Source organism: Apostichopus japonicus, chromosome 16, assembly GCF_037975245.1.
Source record: "Apostichopus japonicus isolate 1M-3 chromosome 16, ASM3797524v1, whole genome shotgun sequence".
NCBI lineage: Eukaryota > Metazoa > Echinodermata > Holothuroidea > Aspidochirotida > Stichopodidae > Apostichopus > Apostichopus japonicus.
Genome location: NC_092576.1, coordinates 4,828,934 through 4,855,208, shown reverse-complemented (window position 1 = coordinate 4,855,208; position 26,275 = coordinate 4,828,934). Strand labels below are relative to the sequence as shown.

The 26,275-nt window shown below is 35.0% G+C and overlaps 2 protein-coding genes and 1 long non-coding RNA gene across 6 annotated transcripts in view; 2 read left to right on the top strand and 1 right to left on the bottom strand.

Annotated features, from left to right (window-relative positions):
- Positions 1-20,772, top strand: LOC139983192 (uncharacterized). Of its 2 annotated transcripts, XM_071996585.1 has the most exons (14): positions 7-654; positions 3,057-3,111; positions 3,627-3,956; positions 6,304-6,939; positions 7,169-7,291; positions 10,141-10,247; positions 11,426-11,637; positions 12,014-12,081; positions 13,168-13,235; positions 13,445-13,489; positions 14,269-14,283; positions 14,713-14,736; positions 16,792-16,808; positions 17,790-20,772. In XM_071996585.1, the coding sequence occupies exons 1-14, from the start codon at positions 640-642 to the stop codon at positions 17,845-17,847; spliced, it is 1,773 nt and encodes a 590-aa protein (XP_071852686.1). In that variant the 5' UTR covers positions 7-639; the 3' UTR covers positions 17,848-20,772. The 2 variants fall into 2 exon arrangements, with proteins under 2 accessions (XP_071852687.1, XP_071852686.1); XM_071996586.1 differs by lacking the exon at positions 7,169-7,291 and having other exon boundaries at positions 1-654.
- LOC139983196 (uncharacterized) overlaps positions 18,753-26,275 on the bottom strand; it is a 22,587-nt gene continuing 15,064 nt past the window's right edge. For both annotated transcript variants that reach the window (XR_011798542.1, XR_011798543.1), the window contains exon 4: positions 18,753-23,528. This is a non-coding gene — a long non-coding RNA (uncharacterized lncRNA). The remainder of the gene's footprint in view (positions 23,529-26,275) is intronic.
- LOC139983193 (uncharacterized) overlaps positions 23,567-26,275 on the top strand; it is an 11,181-nt gene continuing 8,472 nt past the window's right edge. Inside the window, exons 1-3 of one of the 2 annotated variants that reach the window (XM_071996588.1) lie at positions 23,567-24,384; positions 24,610-24,701; positions 25,872-26,083. In XM_071996588.1, the coding sequence (XP_071852689.1) occupies positions 24,009-24,384; positions 24,610-24,701; positions 25,872-26,083 (680 nt within the window). In that variant the 5' untranslated portion in view covers positions 23,567-24,008. The remainder of the gene's footprint in view (positions 24,385-24,609; positions 24,702-25,871; positions 26,084-26,275) is intronic. The other variant, XM_071996587.1, reaches the window with a different exon arrangement.

The following is a 26,275-nucleotide window of genomic DNA, read 5'->3' as shown; positions in this document are numbered from 1 at the left end:
GTTACTTTCTACAACACGATAAATGCTCCGTTGTGTATTACATGGTAATTTGGTGATACCTGTGCAGTTTTGATATTTGCAGTTCTGGTATGGCAGTTTCATATGCAATTATTCATAGTCTACTCATATGGCTTCTACTACTTCCTGAACTTTGTTTCAAAAAATGAAAAGGCTATATATAGTTCAATTTATGACCTGGTTTGGTTCCAACTTCCAACAAAGGGTAGTAGCGCCACTAATTTACAGTAACATCGCCGCCTGACGTGGTAGCAGCGTCTCTTGTTTAGAATAATAGTAGAGCCACCTTATTAGACTAGCATCGTCACTACGAGTAGTACCACGACCTGTGTAAGGTTGTAGCCAGGAGGTTCCTTGTAACATATCCTTTGTTGAAGCACACCCTGTTCATCATACTGTGTTATGGTATTATCATATCCGGTGTCATTTCGGCTTCCCATGGGAATGATCTCTGAAACGCGACACGTATGTTGTTTTGATTGTCTGTGACTGACCTTAACACCTTTCGTTGAGTCATATAGCTGGGTTGCAGGTAGTATACTGACGCTTCGTTGCTGTACGTGAAGGCGATTCTATCTCCACCTATAGTATACAAAGAGACGTAGCCTAGTGTACACCAGAATGTTATATTTTAAGGTATGGTATTAAACGTTACTATTAAGTGGCATTTGTTTTACAATCATATGCTAAACACGCCGTTTTTATTTCTTTGTTTTTTGTAATAATTTGTATGCTATGTCACAAGACAGTAGGCTGGCTGTAAGTTTCGTTTTTGCATGGGCGTTTGTATAGCAGGTTTGTTTCGAAGTCAAAGTAAGCTTGTGTACACGACTACAGATTAACTGCGTGAAGGTTCCTTTTTCATGATAAAAGGTCCGTTGGGTACTACGGTACGTGGTAATTTGGTAATCCGTGTGCAGTTTTGATATGGTATGTTAATTTTATTTATATGACTCAGAATGTGGCCAGATGTGCAGTAGCTACAGTATATGCTTTTATTATCATGAATTTCATATGCAATTTCCTCATAGCCTAGTCATATTGCTTCTAGCTACTACTTCCTGAACTTTGCTTTGTTAAATGAAGAGGCTAGTTCCATTTTTGGTTTGTTACCAAAAACTATTTGCATTCAAATAAATAGCTAATGCTGAAATTTTGATTTTCATTAGTGTTCTTTTTCACAGTAAATTTTGCATATCGGTTTGAACGGAACAACAGCCAATATAGCTGCAGTCACGAGGCAGTGCTTAACAAATACCAAGTGGAATTTCCCGAATGTATGTGTAGCACTAGGTGATGTACATATCTTATTGTGAAAGGTTCCCTCTCAAATATAAACGACGAACGTTACAGTATACATTTAAACCATTGTAGCATTAAAGGGTGTGAAGACTCTCGCAAAAAGAAATGTCTAATGCCGGTAATTTGACCTAGTTTCGAATGAGGTGTAACAGTGTAACACTACCATCGATCCAAGAAAATGCTCACACAGCTTGCTACCGTCGGTAATTAGACACTAGTGTACAGTCAGTACATACAGCTGCGGTCAATACACACAACACTTTACAAACGATACAGCGTTGGACATCTCAGGTCCAGCTAAAGATAACAATTAAGGTACCACGTTTCATTACTGTCTGCATTTGTAGCTACACGAACGAAACGTCACTTGCAAGCAACAGAAAGTTAACTTTTTCAGATGACCGCACGCGGTTTGGGCGAGTCTTCAATGCCTTTAAGTTCTGCAGCATACAATCAGCATACAATCGTTTCACAAGGCTCTTTCAGAAAGTTTACATTAATATATGAACTTGCCTATTCCTAAAGTATGCACAGAATCAACTGAATTTACTCCAACTACTACACTGTAACTGTTGCAATTAACGCGGTCAAAATGGATTCGCCTATACCGTGACTCCACAACATTGAGTGAACATTATATAACTGAGCTAAATGTTATTTTGAAATCATTGAATGGTTAGCCCATTTGCGAAGAAACCAAAGTAAGAAAAAAAAGTAAGTTTTGTGAATGGCAAGTTTCATTTGAATACTGTAGGTGACCCTTACCATGGAATGGTAGCGCGGGCTTAGGTTAAAGAGACACGTTGCTATACCCAGTTCAGTAAGGGCATCAATGAGCACCAGTTCACTAAATAAGCTGTTTTATTTCTTTGTCATTCCATGTTAAATCACTAATGAATCTTGCTCGACCCAATTCAAACAATTCAGGAAGTTTCTTTGCCAAGCATGAAATTATTTAATGGAAAATCACACTCAAACCTCAATCAAAGTTTGACATTTTCACAGTACTGTTTCGCCTGCTAGTTCGCCATTGCACAGGCTTTTGGAGGCCATACTATTATAGTTTAAGTTCATAGCATGTTTCACGGTCATTGACGATACCTCCTGAATGTATTGTACAAACAATTTTGAGGCAATGTGACTGAAATTTTTCTAATTCTCCTTATTTGCTCTAATCATGCAAGGAGGATGTTAGTTTAGGAGAAAATTCAATTATAAACTTCTCCAACAATCTGTTCATTTGACATGAAATGACCTTCTGTTCAATATGTCAGAACAATTTATTTCATCTTGATACAAGTGATATTTGCTAATTACTTCACAATCCTGGTTTAAAACTCTTTCTTTGGCGAACCATGTCGCGAAGTGGCCTTCCGCATTTCACACTTTCTTTTGACCAAAAAGTACAGGATATAACCTCACCGATGAGTGATTGCTCAACAGCTTATTTGATTTTATTGTATTTCCTTGTAACTTAACTGAAGGTTAGTGAAAAAGCACCAAAGAAAATCATATGAAAACAAGTGATTACAGTGACATAGAGGATATGAACTTTAAACTCTATTGAAAACAGGTTTTCCTGCTACCTTGCTCGTGAGTTACTGTTAACAAATCAAGACCTATATTAAGTGACGGTGGCTTTATCGGCCACCGTAGGTCATAGATTGGACATCATCCTATTTATATTTAATTTATGTCAGTTCAATTAAGTGTTCCAATTTTTTTTCCATTTTCAGATGTCTATCACAAACCTTTTCACGATCCCAGCTATCCTTTGGTTCATATTGAGTGGTAAGATCCAAAACCAGCTTTATCATGGAGAAGGGGAGAAGAGGAGGGGACTGTGGTGGGTTACAGATGTAAGAGCAAGTGAAGGCTTACATGTTCATATGAAGCTGCAAAAAAGTGAAAGAAAGACCTGCACTGAGGTATAAGGACTTCATATGTCTGAAGTAGTACTTACTCAATCACATCACTTGCACACGCGCATTACAGAGATGTTATGCAGGGGACAGCTTCGGGGGGGGGGTGCTGACATTCGAAAATATAGTGAAACCGTGAAGGTTTCTGGCAAACTGATGGAATGCGTTTCTTTTTGGGCAAGAGGTTAATTATTTTTAAATTGTAGTTGGATGCAAGACAAAATTTATTGCGACTTCATTGAGGCTCTATGTTCCTTTTACTCACCCATTGATACATTTTGAACTGGAGAATGGAACACAGTTTGAGGGGAAAATGGATACCTTGCAACTTTCATGTGATTTGAAAACAGGTTCAAGGTTTACGTCTTTCCTCTTCAATTACAGGCACGGTTGTCGCATTGGATAAGTGTCAGTCTCCCCAATATCTGCTATTGGGGAAGAAAGGTATGATATCCTGCAACCATCCTGGTGATTTATATGCAGCAGTTTGGTCAAATTCAACCAATGTGACTAGCAATGGTGGACCATTTATTTCCCTCAGAGACGGCATCATATCTGGACCCGGACATGAGTCCGGGGAATACGATGTTGAACCTAATGGATCTCTAATAATCAACAAAGTTTCCACCAAAGATAATCATTTTTTCGGAGTAACGATATTGGCAACTTTAGATGAAGATCCGACCTTTCAAGCTGTTCGTGTAGTTGTCTATGGTATGCCAAATGTTTTGATAACAATATGCATTAGTTCATTTGTATCTGTTTATTGTTTGTGGTTGAATTTAAAAATATAATAAAGAAGAAGACAATACATTATCTACAAGCTTTCATATGGAGGCAAAACTACACACAAAGATTTATTCAAATTATCCTTCAAATAGCATTGTACAATTACAATAGGAACGTCTAAATTCCACATACTTTATATGAGCATTTCTTGGAATCATATAGGGCTTTCTACTCTTAACATAAACTTGAGTTTATGCAAATAGTCATATGTAGGTGGTCGCTCTTTAGCGATTTTCTTACGAAGAAAAATGTTTCCTGTTAAAAATAAGGAAGTAATAAGAATAATGTGGCGTAGGACAATAACCTAACAACCAATATCTCGATAAATGTTAACAAAATCTGAAACTAGTACTATTGAGACCTTACAAGAAAGTATAAGTTATTTCTCAATCCACTGAAGCATGTTTTTGATGTTTCCTCAAATCTTGCACAGAAAAATAAAAAGCAGTATCCTTTTATTGAAACGATTAATAAACTGCTACTAAGGTGTCGAAAGCTCATTTAGCTCAAACAGATGATTCGAATTTGCAATGGAATTAGCATGGCGAGTAATTACAAGTAAGCAGCATCTGTAAATATTTCTTATGCCTGTGAATCATGATTCAATAATTCAATATTTCGCCCTTTAAGAGAAGTGTTTAGGCTTCAGTAAGGAATACATCAAATAAGTTTCCAAACACCCCGACGTCTCTTTGTCGATATTCCACAAATATCGATATTAATCAGAGAACCATGGCTGAACGGTAATAATTAGAAAGCAAGTGTAGAGGGTGGTAAGGAACAAGACAAAAATCGAGTCTATAGTGATTACCTGGGGTAATATTAGGGTTCTAAGTTCAAGTCTGGCTTAGATGGGTTTCGCTTAGTGCTATGAGATTTCTGAATAAAACATATATTTATTCCATGCTTGCGAATGAAAGACATAAAAACACAGTTGAAAAAAATATATAAGATTTTATTTGATGTGATATCAACGATGGACATAGAAAACAAAAATGAAAACAAAAAGAAAAGAGCCAATGGAACAGAAAACATCGGTATGATGTCTTACATCAAGACAAACCATATCCACATAATCTATCGACACAATGGACCAAACACAAGGAGTTCAGAGTTTTGGAGTTGAGAGGTAGAGGAACAATTCAATGTTGAATCCAAATACACAGACAATAAGAGGTTTAACATTTTAACTGCGGTTTTGGTAGCGTCCGACGCAACACGTCAAAGTCATGATATAGGTAAGCCTCACCAATAAATTGTAGATGTTCGATAAAGGTCCGATACTTTTTCTGTATATTTCTCTTTCTCCCGGAAATCATTCAACGTAAATTCATCCTGCTAGAAAAGAAATATCGAGACACTGACCAATTTTACGTCTACTATTTGGTGATAATTTCCTTCAGACATATATCGTGCTTGTTGAGAAGAAAGGCGTGATGTGAAACATATGAACTTAGTTCAATTAATCATTCCTCGATGTTCTCCACATCCTCCTTTCATATTCCATTGTCATGTTCCATACATTGTTTCTCTTTAACGTGAAGGTTTACAAGCTGACAAACGGTGGTTTGTTCATTTATTCATCAATCCATTCATCCATACATTTAATCATCTACTCACTCAGTCATATTCATAATGTGCAGATGTTGTTTAATTTTAAATTCAACGCTGGAAAAGAGACAACAAGCGAGACACTGTCCGAATACAACCAAACACCTGATAAATTAGTCTCACGTGATTAGAAGCTTACTATAATAGAGTTGCAATGGTTCATCAGTGTAAAAAGTAACATGATCGAAATATCACTAGCGCTAAAGCCAGCTGCATTGTAAGTACATATCTAATGGTCTAACCACATTGAAGCACATTAATAACATATAATGAATGAAGCTATGAATATGTATGCATTCCATGCAGTGTCTACGTGACAACTGGATGTCATTTGGTAGTTACAGTTGGTAATATATTATCTTCAGTAAATAATCTAAGTATAATATCTTTGTAAGTGACAAGCTACAGTTTAAATTTCCTATTGAAATAGAAATGATTCGCAAAGTATGGTCCACACGATTGACAATGAATTAGCAGGTTAGCTGAACGAGCATGAAATGCTTGAGTAGGAAAGATTTTTAAGAAAGAATATCGACTTCCTTGTAACCTTTAGTTGGTAGTGAACCCAACTAAATTCATAAAAAGTATCCATATAGATAGGCCTAATATATTCTGGCCGGATAATACTATTTGTATTCGTCTTTCTTTTCACAATTTACAGAAAAACCACATGAACCGTACCCAATCATTGATACTACTGGATGTGACCAGAAGTCTTTATGCTTTTTAGAATTAAACGCTGATGCAAGTTTAAGTTGTAATGTTTTACAAGTAGGTGAAGTATTAGATGATTTGTCATGGAAGTTAAGAACTAGCAGTGGCGATGAACATATCTCTTCTCAGTCGAAATCTGTAACAACCAGTGTCAATGAATTACAATCTTACCATACTGTTGTGGATATTTCGTTAAAACCCTCTCTCTCGTTACGTGTATTCGTCTGTGCAGCGAGAAGCGATGTGTCTCAAGTAGGTAACACTGAATCTACGATACTTGTTGAAAGCGGGACACTGGAAGCATCTAGCGAACCTCTAATTGTAACACCTAATGAAAGAGTGGTTATGGACTGCGGGGAAGGTGTGTCATTCTTTGTATGGAAAAAAGTGGGTCAAACCGAAGAAATTATTGCATTTGGAACTAAAAGTTTGAGTGAAGTTATGATGCCCAATGGATTCACATTGCAAAATAGCTCTCTGGTCATAAACACTGTTGGAAATCCTACCTTGGGCACGTATACGTGTGTTTATAGCACTGACGGTGTTACAACGAAACTTATATCAACTGATGTAACTTTTCAGGGTAAGAACTACCTTAAAATACAAGAACTTCCCAATAACTATTTATGTGCAGGTTAAATTATATGTGGTGTTACAGTTAGTAAAACTAAAATGATCGAATGCTTTTGTTCTTTTGATTTGGAGTTGAAAGTGAAGCGTTGTTAGTTAAGTGACATATTTTAAAAAAAAGTTTCAAATATGTACTTTTACTTAGTATGGTATATAGTTCTTGGCATTTCTTGGCATTTCAGAGGAGGAACGACGAGCTGGTTCGGTTGTTGGTTCGGTTGTTGTTGCTGTTGTTGTTTTGTTATTTGTGTTGATGATTTGCATCGTCGTATTTCTGATCGTGTTCCGCCGCCGCCGACTTAAAGGTACTTTATTGATTAATCACAAATTTCAATCTTACTCTGAAGTATCAAATAGACTTCTGTTAATTATGTTAGGTTTCTTTTGCAATCAGACTGGTGTCGACGCTGACATAGATAACTCTAGATGGTGAAACCATTTCCCCCTATTATCTCCCCCATTAATCTCTGCTTAATGGATTTATACTTAAAATACTTCGGAACCATTACAATCTGTGACTCCTGAATATCTGTTTCAGCTTCTCTTATAGCTCTACCAATGGCTGGTCCATGATCCCATTATTGATAAGACATTTTGTTAACTCCAACTTGTAGCATGAGGGGTGGATGGGGGTCTTCAAGAGCAATAAAAGGGCATCTCTTACATATTACATCCCCGTACACTTTTGGTTAAACCACACCCATATGCTCCTTATGACTTCTCAACCCTTCCTGGTATAGAATTCTCGAAAAGCTTTCCTGGGATACCTGTTCTACCATGTATTTGGAATCCTACCTACACAATTTGTTAGCACCTACTTTCTAGTGCATGCCGTATTCAATTAACTGTATCTGTGAGGCAGTACTATTTTCATTGTTTCACTACAAATTAGAGCAGAGTGCGGTGTAGCCTTGGTGACAATAAACCACAATCAGACTAAAACCACGTAAATGTAATGATTTAAGCCAACGGATCCAGAATATGTTTAGAGATCTTGGTGGAAGCAAACTGTTACAAGAACTACATATTTCAAATTAGTTTGATATTGTTCTGATCAAAATGAGAATACTCTACCTGCTTATGCTGATTAAACGTGTTCGTCATCCTTCAAACTTCATAAAAATATATTGCAATATAGCAGTTATAGCAATACACTTATGTTAATTACCAGGGCATTATTTTTTATTACAATCGGGTGAATTCACTTTCCGCAAGTAGTCTTGGGAGAAACTATGGATAGGCTAAGAAACTTTAATAAAATTGAAATCATTGGATGAATATAACCTGATGATAGTATGAATTGAGACTGTGATACCTATCATGGATTTGTTAAAGCTATTGACCAGCCAAAATGTCATCATAACTTATTCTTTGGTACACACCGTCCAAAGTCAGACTTAAGCCAACGATGTACGTTATTAAGATGAAATAGATGAAATTAGATGAAACAGGTTAAACAGAACAAAAGAACAGATGGAAAAGAAATATAGATTAAACAGATGAAAGGATTAATCGGATTAATCAGATTAAACAAATTAAATAGATAAAATAGATAAAATACATGAAATAGAGGAAATAGATTAAACAGAATAAGCAGATGAAACAGATGAAACAGGTTCAACAGATTAATCAGATTAAACAAATGAAATAATGAAATAGATTCAACAGATGAATCAGATAAAATAGATGAAATATATGAAATTGATAAAGTAGATAAAAGATTTAAAATAGATTAAAGAGATTAACATTAAAAATATTGAACAGGTTAAACTTGAAGTAGATTTAAGTGGTATTTGAATGTAAACATACATGATCATCCTGACATAACATAGGCAAATTACAGATCTTTTCCTTCTAAACCACTTTTAATCATGCCCACTCAGCCAAAGTTACGCTTTGACTGTATTCCTATTATCAGCACTATGACAATGAGATAATCACTTTGTATATTTATGCATCATTACATTCACATAAAGAGTGGTGCTGGGTCATTTCTTTAGATCAGAGTTCAAGATGTAAATGCAGTTCCCGTGAAAACGAGTGACTGACATCCCATAGATCTCAGGCGTCAAGTTATGTACAAAACTATATATTATTTTACCAATGTATGCAAACTGACTGATATGCCGTGTGAAGCTTGTGTCGTTAATTATTTATATTTTCACTGTTAGAAATACTGCTTACAAAACTCAGAAGTGTAATTCAGTTTACATCTTATCCGCAACAACTCCAAAGCATCAACACAACAACAACAAATATCAGCATAACGTATTCTATGAAACAAAACCGTCCAAAGTCAGACTTTAGCCAACGATGTACGTTATTCAGACGAAATAAATGAAATGGATGAAATAGATGAGATAGATAAAAATGATGAGATAGATGAGATAGATGAAATAGATGAATTAGATGAAATAGATGAAACAGATAAAATAGATGAAATAGTTGAAATAGATGATATAGATGAAATTGTTGAAATATATGAAATAGATGAAATTGATGAAGCAGATGGAACAGATGAAATAGATGAAAAAGATGAATTAGATGAAATAGATGAAAAAGATGAAATAGATGAAGTAGATTAAGGAGATGACTTAGATGAAGTAGATGAAATAGATGGAAAAGATTAAATAGATGTAACAGATGAAATAGAATAAACAGATTAAACAGATTAAACAGACTAAACAGATTAAACAGGTTAAACAGATTAAAACGATTAAACAGATTAATCAGATTAAATAGAATAAACAGATTAATCAGATTAAATAGATTGAATAGATCGAAAAGAAACAAGTGGTACTTGAATATTAACATACATGATCATCCTGACATAAATAGGCAATTACAGATATTTTACTTCTCAGCCAAAGTCACGCTTTGGCTGTATTCCCATTATCAGCACTATGCATCAGTACATTCACATAAAGAGTGGTGCGGGTCATTTCTTTAGATCAGATATGAAGTTTTCCATAGTTTCTATGAAGAAGTGACTCAAATCCCACAGATCTCAGGCGTCAAGTTAGTATATAACTAAAATTATCTTACCTAACGTATTCAGACTGCCTGATATGCCGTTTGAAGCTTGTGTCTTTAATTATTAATATTTATATCATCACTCAGATGAGTAATTCAGTTTATATCTTATTCGTAACAGAGACTAATTCCAAAGCCCCATTTAAGAAAGTTATAATTTCGAAAGACCAATCTCGAGATGTACACGATGGGACAGTGAAGAATTTGAAGGAAGCATCTAAAAGACAGGTGAAACACGTTCTACAAGAATTTCTAATATTACTTTACTTTCGATTCAGTGTGTAAGTGTGTACAAGAAACACAAAAATGATGTACCTAATCTTGAGTTCTTTTGTCAAACCATGACAGGTGGTGGAAGGATCTGATAATATTATACATTGAGAATATAGGTGACCGATCCGTATATAGTTATCTTTGTTATTTCATTCTATTTTGTTTAAACTTTTAAAATAAAACATTAGCCACAATATCCACTAAGTTCATATATACATCTAACAAGTGCTTGCCCAATATGTTAACCGTTCAGTCATGTCTTAATTCATAATGTTTCGATATTTCAAATAGCGACTTCACGTATTTTTTACTTTCAGTGAGTTAAAACTTTTGTTTACTTCTCTTAATACTTGTTTCTGTTGAAGCAATGATATGTGAAATGTTAAAACAAAATTGCCTGCATCTGGTGGGCACTTCATTTTAGTAATTTTTCAAACTCTATCGAAGAAAACTGCAAATTGGATTAGCACGTTGTAATATAGATACGATTTAACTGATTAATAATTAGGTAAAATAATGGACTTCGTAATCATACACGTGATGTTGTAATAACTATCATGAAATATGTCAATTTGTTGTGTTTTAGTGAAGAATAATTTGTAACCTTTAAATGTTACAAGTTACGGCGATTAAGATATGAATATTACATAACTATGTGTAAAATTAATATGTATTACATTAAAAAACGTTTTTTGTTGGTACAGAGATGAACCATTTTCCTTTGGCTGCTGTTCATCTCAATTGCAAATTAACACTTTGCTTTACACATCATGTAAAGAACTTACCTATCTCAACTTAAAAATACAGGCATTAGTTTATTGAAAAGAAGCATGAATCAAAACAAAAGAACACCAAGCATCGTCATATCAATATGATAAGTATAAATTAACTAAGCTATTTGAGACAACTGACATGTTTCAATTTTCGAATTTCTTGTTAGGAATTATTTTACACGATATGACAGACACACCTTATATTGAAATATCAATTGTAAACTGTATTCATGTTAGCCAATCTTTGAAAAACATTGTAATCTATCCTAGTTAGTCGATGATCTAATTAATATTGATAATGTTTTGAGGTTCCTCATTCATGTTTGCTCAAACTTATTATGTAGTTAATTTCTTCAATAGGTTGACATTCAAAAGATCATACTGCGAGACAGCTTTACGTCAGTTGAAGATAACGGTGTAGCTATTAATCTAAGCTCGGGAGCAGTTTTACCTCCGCTTAACACTTTGAACAGATTGGACTTTGAAAACGAAAAATGGCAACAATGGGACTTAACCAAATTGATAAGTATCCTGACATATGCTTGTCACAGAAGTCCACCGACCGAAATCAAGTAAGCGTAGTTATTTTGAACAGTCGACTATTATTCATATTGTCTGCGAAAGATTTACATTTATTCAATTAACCTACTGATTGTAATAATTACTGTTGGCGTATAATTATATGTGAAAACGTCTTAGCAACATGTCGAACCATATCGTGCCTGCTTAAATATAATATCACGTACAGTATATACATCTATTAGCTTTTGGATTGATTAACTACCATATAAACACTATGGTAAGATCCTTCGTTTTCGCAGGCTGCATCAGATGTGAATAAAAAAAAATTATAGAAATACTTGCACCCGCATTTGGGGACTAAATAGTAACGGTAATGGACGCCTTTAGGTGTATATGATGACAAATTACTACAATTTCTTCTCATAGGATTGAAAGAATTATGCTGCCGTTTGAATTTGGGAACAAGTTGATCACGTTACAGCAGAAGCCATATGGTAATAAGAATGCAGCTTAATTAATTAATATTTACAAATAAATCAATCATTACGAGTAACTCTTGATGACGTGAAATGAAGTAGTGCAATGACTGCAACAACACGATTACGAACAATAATTTATGCGATTATGATTATCTTTTGTCAGTGGCGTAGGAAGATACTTTTGAGTCGGGGGGGGTGGGTGAAGACTGATGGCCGGCCTGGGGGAGGGGTCTAAGGGGAGTGGGTGTCCCCTTTGGAATTTTTTTGCATTTCCAGGTGGCCTCAGATGCAATTTGGTGCAATATAGCACACTTCAACACTCACTCCATTTTGTAAATAATTTTGCATTTTCACCTGGCCTTAGATGCAATTTGGTGCTCCAAATGAGATTTTTTTCTCATTTGGAAATAAAAAAGGGGTTTTCTGACTTGCAGTGCGGGGGGCGGAATGATACTTCCGCCCCCATATTTGTCACTGGGGGGACTGGCGCCCCCCAGCCCCCCGGTTCCTACGCCCTTGTATTTTGTTCAACTGGTTTGAAATAATAGTGAAACACGACACAACATGGAAATATTTTTCATCACTGTATCTAAACCCTAAAGCTACTAATTTAACGGCTGGACTCATAGTTTCTTTCGTCGTGCGTAATGTTAGTAACAGCGAATTTCTTACCGGCGGGATGGATATCAGATCATTAACAGATTCTCAAAACCTGCGTTCTCCAAAGATAAATGCATTTTCCATTGGCCTCTTTTCTTCATATTGTTAGCATTAGGCAGTGCACAGAGAGTTGACGACATGCACAGACCCATGTGAAAGGGTGTTTTTAGCAAATATGAGTTGTGAACAGGACGCCAGTATAAAATTCAAGGGGGATCTAAAGGAATGTCAAGAAGACTATTACTTGTGACACAAATACAGGTGGCACAAATCATCTGTTTAATCGAGAATTACTAGGTTTATCAATTATCGTCTTCAAAAATTAAATAAATGTTATATGTCCGGATGTAGATGACAAAACGGGCTTGTACTAAATGTTTTACACCTTCAAGTTCTCATGGATACCAGACTAAAGAAAGCTCTTTTTACGGTCTTTTTCAGTCGTGTGGCAAACTGGTGTTGGACATGCAGGAGTACTGCATTTGGATTACGAAACTGGACAGTGGAAGGTATGTCCTGGTAACATAGGTTATATCAAGATATCCTTTTTAGTAGACTTATTTAAATATACCTTTTACATAGTAGAAGAACTAACATAGTCAAATATATCTGGGTTTCGTTTAAATAACACCCATCAAGTTGTTGCTAAGGTCTTGTTGCATACATATCAAGGGAAGTAAGGTGTACTTATCATGTTGTTATTTGTTTATTCACACAGAACACTTCACAAGTTCCTCTGAACGAGAAAGTATATATCATGCTTGTAAGTATACATAACTTAGTAAAGTATATTTCAATCCAGTTCAAAAAAGAATGTGAACAGTTGAAATCAACAACACTTGGTTCCGTTCAACGACGCTTGTTGGCGTAATTACTTTTACTTCTGGGGAGGGGGGGGGAGGAGGTGGTTGCGCCACGGCTTTCAGAAGATATATTAGACAGAACAGCAATGACCTGGATGTATCAGGATTATGTTAAGAAGTATAATTAATTGCCTAGTCTTTCGTATATATAAATGAAACGGCTTAAAATGTGTGAAGATTTTATTTAACAGTATATCAATATCTTATAATTTAGCAAAGTCTACCAAAGTAATCATGAGTGTAATGTTAGGTTTACCTTGTGCCAAGAAGATCAGTGTATTCCAATGAATATTCATCTATATAGACAGGTCATGTTGCTTTGTAGATGAGGGGATGTATCAGGAGTGAAAGGACGAATAAAGGATTCATTGTTTGTGCAAATGTTACATTTCTTTTACATTTTCACTTCCGGTCACTGTATGTACGTTATAGTAGCTGGTATGCTTGCCTACAAATTATGCTAACTGTAGACTAAGTTAGAAATGAACAGAGGAATGGATATTTAAGAAACATGACAATGCTTACATTTTTACAACAAAGAGCTATTAATTCTCATTATATTAATGTTATTACCATTGTTCAATAAAGCATTAATTGGTGTATCATATTTATGTTAAATTTGTATCTTTAACTTAGTGAAAATATTAAACTGTCGGTTGTTTCACATCTTGTTTTTCAGTTAAAGAAGTTTGAGGTATGTTTTTTTGGTTTGCCATGCTGTAATAACTCTCCACATTACCATGATGTCCTAGCTTATATACATCTTCTCTACTATCAAAGCTAAAACGGTGGTTGGAGATTTATTATGAATGATTTATTACCTCATGTAGAATTAATTAGTAGTAGTACGCCACTTACAAACCCAAAGTATAAAGTACCCTTATAAACACATAACGTTTTAAGTTCTGTATTAAACTTTTATGTGATTGTCGTTGGCAAACGGATACTCTGCAATTAGCTTCTTCTCAAGAAACAAAATGTAATAAAGTTAATAAATACACAGATTAAGGTCACTTCCAATTTCAGGAGAAAATATTTCATTTCATGTTTTCTTTCCGTGTTAGTTATACATGTTTGTTTATGTGCGTGATAATATTGAACGTGTCTTACACTTGTATTACAGGAAGAGAAGGCAAAGGAAGAGATGGTAAGTAAACTGGTATATTTAGTATCCTATTATAAGTGGAAAGTATGTCTGTACTTAAATCAGATTAATTTATCAAATTATTCTACGAGCAGGCAAAGATTCTATAGATATTGTGGTAAATTTGGTAAAATATTAAAGAAAACATTGTATTTACGAGTAAAATGTAATGATTTGTATGTGTTTATACAATTATGTGACCCATAATATTTGGGTGGGACAAAATATGGGTTTGTAGTGTATTAATGAATACACGCTTTCCGCTCTCCAGCTTTTTCTTTCCCTAAGATCTCATTAGGTTAGAAAAATATTTACTTTGATGCCCCAAAGACGGCAGGGCCTGGTGAGGTGGTCTGGTGTAGGCTTTATTCTCCACCTCACCTTTTGGCCTGTACTGAAACCTGTATTTGACAAACCAAAACATAGAGTAAAAAAAATCTTCATAAACTAAAAACAACTGCTTTAATTCAAAATTTGTCGAACTTAGAAGTCGAAGTTTTGGGATTGAATGACGTCAGTTTGAGGAAATGTGTGAAAGTTTGAGGTATAGTAGTCGAAATTTGCAAGGAAAAAAGTAAAAGGTTAGAGAGTATAAAAATATAGAATAAATAGAATAAAAAAGTCGAAATTTTTAAAGGAACACTTTCGACATAATTTCTTATTCTATGGAAAGAAATCAAGCAAAGAGGTAACAAAGGTCGAAACGATCGACATTTTGAGATAAGAAACATAAATTAAGGTATTACAACTTCGAGAAGAAATTGGAATTGATATAATCAAAAGCGAAGTTTAGTGGGTGAAGCCGTTAAAATTTCGAGATAAAATGTTGAAGGTTACCATCTGCAGTGGCCCAACGAAGCATAAACAAGTTAAATTTGTCTAGCAAAGATCCCCAAAGTGACCAAGGGTTATTATTTCCCCTCCAACCCCAACCCCCTTCCTTTAGATAACTCACTACGTACCTCCCTACCCGTTGCTGTTCAGTGTGCTTTGGAGTTTACAGAGGAAACAGTTTCAGAAAATCTTGGTCACACTAAATGGGATCCACCGTCCTTGGACTCAAGTGTAGGAGGAAGTTAATTTAATGTTATGCCTTAAGTGGTTGTTGGCTATGTGTCACGTGATTCCATGAACATCACCTGTACAATTGATCACATATTCCTTTGTTACAGCAAGAGGTATTGTTAGGTTGAACTTTGTAGAGTTACGTTGGTTAAGAAAAAACTTGACGTGTAGGGAAGCAAAATGATATCTGCTATGCGTAGGGAAAAAATTTAATATTTAAATTTCTGATGAGAGATCTGAGTCACACAAACCATACAAACACATTTTTTTTACTTTCTGTGGGTTTGTGTGGTGAAATCACAGGAGTCAGAGGTACCTTTATAAAAAAAAAGCAGTTGGAAGAATTAAGTGCAAGTATATATACACTATGAAGCAGTATCTGCATGTAATACTGGTTTCATTATCCATTTGTGTAGGCTGTATGAAATGTGTTAGCAATCCTTTATCTTAGAAATAGCATATCACATTTCTTGATCAAGGAATGAAACCACATTTCAACAGCGTAAAAGTTCTAGAGTCAAAGAGGAGCAACCTTGCTCATTGGTGATGTAAACTCTACTGATAAGACTAGGCAGTCTGATCAATGAGCCCTCTTTGCCCTCCCAATCCCTCATGCTCTCCCCTCCCCCATTGGTGCCGCCACTACGGGCATGACTTTAAAATGGTGACTGTGTTCACAACAACAACATAGTGTGGTTACCATGGTGAATTTATTGTGATAGCATTATTGCATACCGTTTATAAACTCATGCGATCGCAACAATGTTAAACTGCAAGACCTTAAAGTCAAATGATATTGGAATTCATTATATAGGTGTACTTTGGAATGCAAAGTGAATTATGTTAACAACTGAATTATAGATCACTGTGCACAGTTTTTTTTTTTCACGTTGTGTTTTGCTACATAAACCAAGTCGACTGTTTTCATGTTTCTCATATTTCATATTTTAAAATTTATATGTGACAACATTCTTACCCATTTGTTGCTTTCAGACCAACCAAACAGAAGGGTAAGTCTTTTCACTGCGATTCAATTATGTACTTTATCTGAACTGATAAACCGTGTTATAGATTCAGAGGTAACAAAGATAACATATTATGTGTTAAGAAAAGTCAGTAAGCTATACAGTATAGTGCCCAATCACTTAGCCAATAATAAGAAGAAGAATAACTAGTCTTATATAACGCAGACTCCAACAAGCGTTGTTCAGTGCGCTTTAAGGGTGCTGAAAGGTGCAACAAATAATAGAGTTGAGAGAAAAGACAAGTTTAAAGATAGCGCCTGAATTGAATAATAGATCCAAAGACCTCATTTCAACCGTGAGGGAGTTCCATATAAGTGGTGTAGCATTCAGAAAGCTACAGTCACCAAAAGATCTTGTACGTGACATTGGAACCTCAAGTTGAAATTTATAATGCGAACGTCTTGGTTTACATTTCGCTTGCTGATGTAAGGGCAAATTAAGATAGATTGGGGTGCCAGTTTTAATGGCACGATAGCTAGTATGACGACTCTTTAGTCAATACGGAGTCTTATTGGTAACCAGAGTAGTTCTTCCAGTAAAGGCGCGATGGGGGTAAACCTGTTCGCCCTATGGACGATTCGAGCAGCCGTGTGCTGGATACTTTGCAAGCTCGATATCTGGGATGTAGCTACACAATATAGAAGAGAATTGTGATAATCAAGCCTACTCGAGAGGACAGCATAAATAAGTTTCTCGGTAGCAGGCCTATCGAGAATAAGTTGCCCCACCCGCCTAATATGCAAAATTGTCGACTTACATTTCTGGCTCAGTACAAATGTCGTCATTTGTGTATAATCACTAAGCTGTACGATGCATGTCGTCCTTTACGCACACTCACTAAGCTAATGTACAATGTGTAGAGTTATTACTAATCACTGAGATAGTATACAATGTTTTAATGAGTATGGAAACATGCACTTATTATAGTCGTATTTTTTCATATATTTGTACATTTTATTTAATTAGAGCAAAGCTTTTGGAAGACTCGGATCATAAACAATCGCCATCCGATGTGAAAGTTTGAAATTTGAAAGGCAAGTGGACGACGTCCATATGATGCAGCTGAAACATCTCTCGTTTTAACAGATAGGACTAAGATGTATCAGGGAGAAGACAGCTTTGCTCGTTAACACACAGGGAGTCTTCGACGAATATATACCCCATATTGAGTACGAAAATGCTATTGTTTGAGAAAGTCAAAGGTTATTTGAGGTCACTGAAGGTCAAAATATGTTAACATAGTAAACACAATGTCTGAAGAAGGGAATCTCCAACAGATCTCATACTTTGCATGAGGATGTATCATATTCAGTAGAATGTTCCTAATATTTTCTGAGACGTTTAAAGGTTATTTTGGGCCACAGAATGTCAAAGTTTGAATAAAAACTTGTGAAAATGAAATCTCCAGAAGGGAAGCTTTTCCCACATTTTACAAAACTACGAGCAGAATTTATTGAGGCTCCAAGTTTTTTTGTGCGTGGAAGGACACCGGCGAATCTCGCCTTCTCTTTTCGAATAGTGCCCTGAAGTAACGAGGCAGGGGTGTGTAGTTTTGCTCCCGGGACAGCAATTTGAGGTATATCATATCATATCATATCGTGAAGCTACCAGTTGTCTGACGATCGCCATAACGGGTGAAACTCCGAGTTACAACTACTAGTGTTCCACTAGTCTCAACTAGTATCTACATATATATATATATATATATATATATATATATATTTATATATATTATATATTTTATATATATATATATATATATATATATATATATATAGTGCAGCTGCTACTTTGACTTTTCAAATACTTATATATACTATATTTCAAATCTTACTCAGAATTTCATACTCTTCTATACGAATGGGACCTGTCTGTATACCTTTAAATTCCCACTTTTTTATATTCTTTATTAACAAGTTTGATAGTTTAAAGAAGCAATTGAAGGTATGTTTTATTCATTAAGTGCTGCTATGTTAGTAAGTAAAAGGTTTAATGTAAGCTTTAATGGATGAGTCATTCTTTATAAAGGATTGTTCAATAACATATTATGAACTCGAAATTTAAACCACTTGACTCACTTTCTATTTTTATATATTTTTCATTCATCATTATTACATTATTACTTTATATGGTCCCAATGCAGCTATTTAAAAACTGGACACTCTTACACTGTTTTAGACGCCACCGTTAATTTGAACTTATTAAACTCTGTTATGAGTACCCTTTAATATGAAATTCTTTTAGGAGGGTATTGTTTTGAGGGTCTGATCAGATTACAATTAAGTTTGTTGTGCCACAGGGATCTGTATTGGGTCCGGGTCTTATTTAACATCTATATTCGTTCACTTTCGCTGAATTTTCCAGAATAGGATTTAATAGTCATGGTTTCGCAGATGATCACCAGGTTTATAAACACTTTGGAACCATAATCAAGAATCAGTTCTGGTTGACTCTCTGCAATCCTCCTTCGGTTGTATTCAACGTTGGATGCGCAAATATTATTTGCAACTCAACCCTGGCAAGACCCAAATAATTGTAGTTGGTCCCCATCCTATACTAAACTGATTCATATCAAGGGTGTTATTCTTAACTCTGTTGATTGTGTACGTTTTGACCAAATTGTTCGTAACTTTGGTGTTCATTTTGACGATACCATGTCTTTTCGGCATCAAATCTGTTCACTTAAATCTAAGTGCTTTCAGAATCTTAGAAATATTTCTAAAATGCGGTTCTATATTACTAAGTCCGAGTAAAGCACTATTGTCCTATCCATGGTTATTTCGCATATTGATTATCGTAACTCACTTTGTTTTGGTATCAACCAACATTTATATGATCAACTCCAATCTGTTAAAAGTTTTGCTGCAAGAATGATACATGGTAGAAGTAGATATGATCATGTGACTGATCTATGCCAGGATCTCCATTGGCTTAAAATCAAGGAGAGGGGTACTTTAAAATAAAATTAATTATGTTTAAGTCTGTTAGAGGACTGGGTTCTAATATCCATGATATGTTGTTAACATCTGACCGTAGCAGAAATACGTTATTGATAGAGCCTCGAGTTAAATCCTGGTATGAGTATCGCTCGTTTGCAAAGGCTGGACCTAAATTGTGGAATAGGCTAAGCTTCCTGACAGCCTTAAAGAAGTCCAAAATGCTGCTACTTTTAAGAGGCAATTAAAACACTACTTATTTGTCAATAGTTCTGATTTCAGCCAGAATCTCGAACAGGTTTAACTTATGTATCGTTACTTTGAGATTTATTTAGTTGTTTTCCAGCACAGCAGTGCACACAGTTTTCTGTAGTAGTTGTGCTTATAAGCCTTTATTGTTATTGTTTGCAAAACCAAATTGAATAGTGTGATCCAATTCCCATAGTTAAAAATATTTTGAAAAAAAAGTATTTAAATATATTTACTAGTGCCTTAATATGAATTAATATGTACTGAGTGAATTTTTCTTTCGAAGGTATGCATAAACTACTATTTTAAACTTAATAGTTTTGCCATCCAGAGGGTTGACGGGTTTAGATGTACATAGGATGGAGCGTTTAACTTCTATCTGCCAGGAACTTACCATTTTACTGTAATATATGTTGTACAGTCATTGACACTAGTATCCGAGTGTGATTTATGTTCTTCATATATTTTTCACAGCTTTATAAAGGCGCCAAAACGAGTTCGAAATGATGAATGTTTGTATATAGCAACTTGTAATATTGCGTTATTTGCAAAATCATTTTTGAGGTATTGCTAGCACTCTCTGATACATGTTTCATGGATATAACTAGAATAATTTTTAATGATTAGAAAATCACATTTGTATGAGGGGAGCACACAGGAGGGGTGAATTAATCATTCATTCGCATATTTTTGTGCCTGTGTAGTTTGTGCCTTTGAAACTTTGTATCATTCCACAGTTGAATATATATATTTTATACCATAAATTGTTGTCTTTGTCCTTTTTAACATTTTTAACACTGTCCAAATCTAGTAAATCGTCTTATCATCAGTGTAGTGGCCCATTCCATTGTCTTGATCTTTGGATGCATCATTGTGCAATAGACATATTTCTGTGAATAGATCGTGACTTTCTATTGAGTCACAAACTCATTATATCAATCCCGTTCCTCAAAATCAGCGACGTAGCCAGGAATTTGAAAGGGGGGGAGCACTTTTTGCGACTGATATGGATTTTCAAATTGTAGGCACGACTATCTGAGCGGAGCGCCACCATCGGTTGGCGCGGAGCGTACAAGAAAATTTTTGGTTTTACAAACCCCCCAGATGGCCGGAAACGGCCCTTCCCGAGTGCTCATTCTGGTTCCATGGCCTCTTGCTAACTTGAGACACCTCATTCAATATCACTTTTAAACCAAAAAAACAAATGAGTTAAAATAGTACGTAATTCAATACTACATAATGTTCGGTATTTAAAATTAGCAAAGTTCATGTACAGAGTAGTCTTACTTTTCAACTGCTGATACTTGTAGATACATATATAGATAGGCCAGAAATGTCTTTGATACAACTATAGCCAGTAATTGTCTTTGATACAACTGTAAATGTTTAAGTTAGCCTAATATTAGAGAAGGCGAGAGCTATCCGACGATTGCCATCTGATGCAAATTTCTCAACTGTTTTCTCAACTGAAATATTATCTGCGTAAGCGGGTTCTTAACTAGATGTTAAAAAAACTGACAAGATCGGATTCTAGACTTTTTCGGCGGGTAGAGTGTTGAATGAAACGGCACGCGATAGAAATTACAGCCTAAATTAGAAGACTAGGTCACCTAATTTAGCCATATTCTTGTTACGTTCATTTCAATAGTTATTCCTGTCTGGACTCTTAAACTCATCCAGCAAGCTTATGGATTTGAAATATGGGTGTTTTTAAAAAAGATAACTTGGCCAAAAAAAGTGTAGGCCCGGGCCTACAGTGCTACATACTGGCTACGCCCCTGATCACGGATATCATATTATCAGCAGATTTTGTTTCCTGTTTGAATTCTTTTTCATGTTCTTTTACATAATATATCAGAAAGACAAACATAGTGCTCTTTTACAATTTTTTCCAGTAGGATGATTCTTGTTTATTGTCCAATGTCTGGACTTTAATACATTTGACGAACTTAACTGATGGACAATATAAACTTTCATATTTTGTGATATAGCCAGATATGCAGTGGCCTAAAAACAAATATCGTTATCGTTAGCAGTGTAATAATTATTTAAAGGAAGTGCGTATCACGTACGATTGCTATAGCTTAGCTTCATAACATGCTGTTCGTGCACAACTTAGGACGAATCATAGAAAGGATGAGAACGAACGTTGTCGACGTTGTTGTGCATACGGTTCGTGACATTCCATAGAGTGCGGTTAGGTAGGCAATATGTATTTTATTACGCAGTGGCCAACTGTAGGCTTGTAATAGGCTATAGGCTAAATTTAGCTAATTGCATCTGCCAAACTAAGTTAGTAGTTGAATCAGTAGGCGTGAATGTTACTACGATTATAATCGAGTTAACGGAGCTGACGAGTATTCAAGATCAAAAGAGCACTGACAAAATACCATGCTAAAAAACAACAGTTTTAAAAAAAAAATCGACACTGAAAGGGGGGGGAGCGGTCGCTCCCCCTGCTCCCCCCTGGCTACGTCCCTGCTCAAAATCAGCTGTAAAAATCATTAAATTTCTAAAAGCTCACTCTTTTAAGAAGTGAACATTCTCACTCTTTTAAGAGGGTGAATTTCACTCTTCATGGAGTGATCACTCACTACACTCTCAGAAAGAGTGACAATTTACTCCAAACGAGTGAAAATTTACTCTTTTGTTTCTAGAGTGTATATACAACCGAAATCGTAAAGAGTTGGAAAATCAAGAACAGTGAAAAAAAAATCCAGCCTCCGCCAGGATTCGAACCCGGGCCTCCTGCTTTACATGCGGACACCCTAACCATTAGACTATGGACGCTGATTGTATGTCCAGAGGTTCGAAACCGGTAAAGAAGGTCGTAATTCCACTGTAGGCGTTTGTCACCTGTATCGAACAATTCTGATTCTGTTTGTGGTGACATATTTTGCTTTACTCAAGAGATCAAACATAATGCTAACCAACTCGAAATCATCTGTGATTCCTAAAGCCGTATCTCGAAAGAGATACCCTGAACACTTGGTTTGGGGCGAGTTTTCAATGCCTTTAAGCTTACTTGCAAATAAAAACCTTTGTAATTATGCACAGCCTTATTAGGAAATAGAGACCGTTGTTCAATATAATTTCATTTCCTATAGTTCTTCTCACTCTTGTATTTTCTTCGTCTGGAGATTCTGTTTCCATGGCCAAACTCTACCATCGATGTAGCGTTCAACCCAGGTACATTAAAGACTTTTAACAAAACTAATATTCATCATATTAAATCCCACATTAGCTATGCCGGATGTGAGAGTTGTAATTTATAAATCTTGTCAATTTCATTGTCCTAATTAAATTATAACTCCCCTTTTCTAAATCCTCAAACAAATGAGAGGATCGGGTAAAACAGTAACTACAAAATACTCACTGCGATATAGCCAACCGTTTAACAATAATAAGTTTTTACCTGGGAGGAGTAAGATCTATTGAGGACCACATTCGTAACATCTCGTTGGAAGGAAATTAAAACTGAGAAATGTCATCGTCGTGTGTAGAAACGTCTCCAAGATATCTATATAATAGGAATAAAAGAAATATTAACATTAAAGTGGAAATGCTCGGGTGGATATAAAATGCTTTGACCTAATGGCATAATAAAAGGCGTATCATAGTTTACTACCAAACCCGAAACCCGAGCAAATATCCCAATATTTTTAATGCACTCCGTTGATGATACAATTGAAATCATCATAAACTCAACTTCAAAAATGAAAATACCGTGGTTATTATACAGAACAGATAACTAAATGATAAGTAATGAGCTGTCGGTGTTGGAAAACACCTCTTATAATTTATAGAATGAATTAAATAGATGAAAAATATTAGAGTGGTATTTGAATATTAACATACATGATCATCCTGACATAAAATAGGCAATTACAGATCTTTTCTTTCTAAAAATATTTTAGTCACGCCCACTCAGCCAAAGTCACGCTTTGACTGTATTCCTATTATCAGCACTATGACAATGAGATGATCACTTTGTAAATTTATGCAACATTACATTCTTATCAAGAGTGGTGAGGATTATTTCTTTAGATCAGAGTTCAAGTTGTCAATGCATGTCCCGTGTAAACGAGTGACTCACAGATCACAGGCGTCAAGTTATGTATATAACTATATATTATCTTACCTAACGTATCCAGAATGTCCGTTGAAGCTTGTGTCTTTAATTATTAATACTTTTATTTTCGCTGTTAGAACTACAGCTTACAATACTCAGATAGGTAATACAGTTTTTATCCTATCCGCAACAGAGAATAACTCCAAAGATCGACAAAGTACAACAGCAGCAACACAACAACAACAGCAGCAACAACAGCAACTACTCAAACCTACGATAAAGGTGACAGAAGAAGAATTAAAAGGTATCTAAGCTATCAATATTTAATTAATTATTTCATGGATTATTTACAACATTCAATTACTGTGTATTTAATTTTGATGTAACAAGCGATGCGTTCTCAGTTAGAATTAACAAGTTTTCCTGTACTGCACTTGCGTATAATTTTAAGTTAAAGTGACCCAGAATGAAATAGAATACGACTGTAAGACTATTACTCATAAATCGACCTTGTTCTTTCATTTTAAAGCCTTGGGTAAGAACGTTATCATTTCGAAAGACCAAACTCGAGATGTACACGATGGGATAGTGAAGAGGTTGAAGGAAGCATCTGAAAGACAGGTGAAAAACTTATATAAAATAATTTCTAATATTACTTTAGTTTCGATTCAGTGTGTAGAAGAAATACAGAAATTATGTACCAAATCTTGATGTTCTTTTGTCAAACCATGACAGTTGGTGGAAGAATCCGAAAATATTATACATTGAGAATATAGGTGACCGAGACGTATATAGCTATCTTCGTTATTTCATTCTATTTTGTTTAAACTTTCAAAATAAAACAGCCACAATATCCACTAAGTTTATATATGCATCTAACAAGTGCTTGCCCAATATGTTAACCGTTCAGTCATGTCTTAATACATGATGTTTCGATATTTCAAATAGCGACGTCACATATTTTTGACTTTCAGTGAGTTGTTTACTCTTGTTTACTTTTCTTAATACTTGTTTCTGTTGAAGCAAATGATATGTGAAATGTTAAAACAACATAGCCTGCATCTAGTATCCACTTCATTTCATAAATTTTCAAACTATACAGAAGAAAAATGCAAAGAAGATTAAAAATGTTTTAATATAGATACGATTTAACTGATTAATAATTAGGTAAAATAATGGACTTCGTAATCACACACATGATGTTGAATAACTATCATGAAATATGTAAATTTGTTGCCTATTTGTTAAGAATAATTTTTAAACTTTAGATGATTCAAGTTACGGCGAATAAGATATGAATATTACATTAATATTTTTAAAATTACTATGTATTAAATGAAAGAAAACGTTCTTTGTTGGTACAAAGATGAGCAATTTTTCTTTGACTGCTGTTCATCTCCATTGCCAATTAGCAGTTTGCTCTCCGACCCACATCATGTAAAGGACTTACCTATCTCAACTTAAACCTACAGGCATTACTTAATTAAAAAGAATCATGAAGCAGAAAAACGCACCAAGCATCGTCATATCAATATTATAAATATAAATGAACAAAGCTCGTTTAAGAAACTGTCATGTTTTAATTTTAGATTTCCATGTTATGATTTATTTTACGCGATATGACAGACACATATATTGCAATATCAATTGTAAACTGTATTCCTGTTAGCCAATTTTTGAAAAACCTTGTGATCTATCCTAGTTAGTCGATGATCTAATGAATGTTTATAATATTTTGAGATTCCTCATTCATTTTTGCCTAATTTATTATGTAGTTAATTTTTTAAATAGGTTGACATTCAAAGGATTATACTGCGAGACAGCTTCACGTCAGTTGAAGATAACGGTGTAGCTATTAATCTAAGCTCTGGAGCAGTTTTACCTCCGCTTAACACTTTGAAAGGATTGAAGTTTGAAAACGAAAAGTGGCAACAATGGGACTTAACCAAATTGATTAGTATCCTGCAATATGCTTGTCACAGAAGTCCACCGACCGAAATCATGTAAGCGTTGTTACTTTGAACAGTCAACTATTATTCATATTGTCTGAGAAAGAATTACATTTATTCAATTTACCTATTCGTTGGAATAATTACTGTTAGAGTATAAGTATATGTGGAGACGTTTTAGTAACATATCGAGACATCTGGTGCTTAATTACACATAATATCACGTACAGAATATACCTCTTTTAG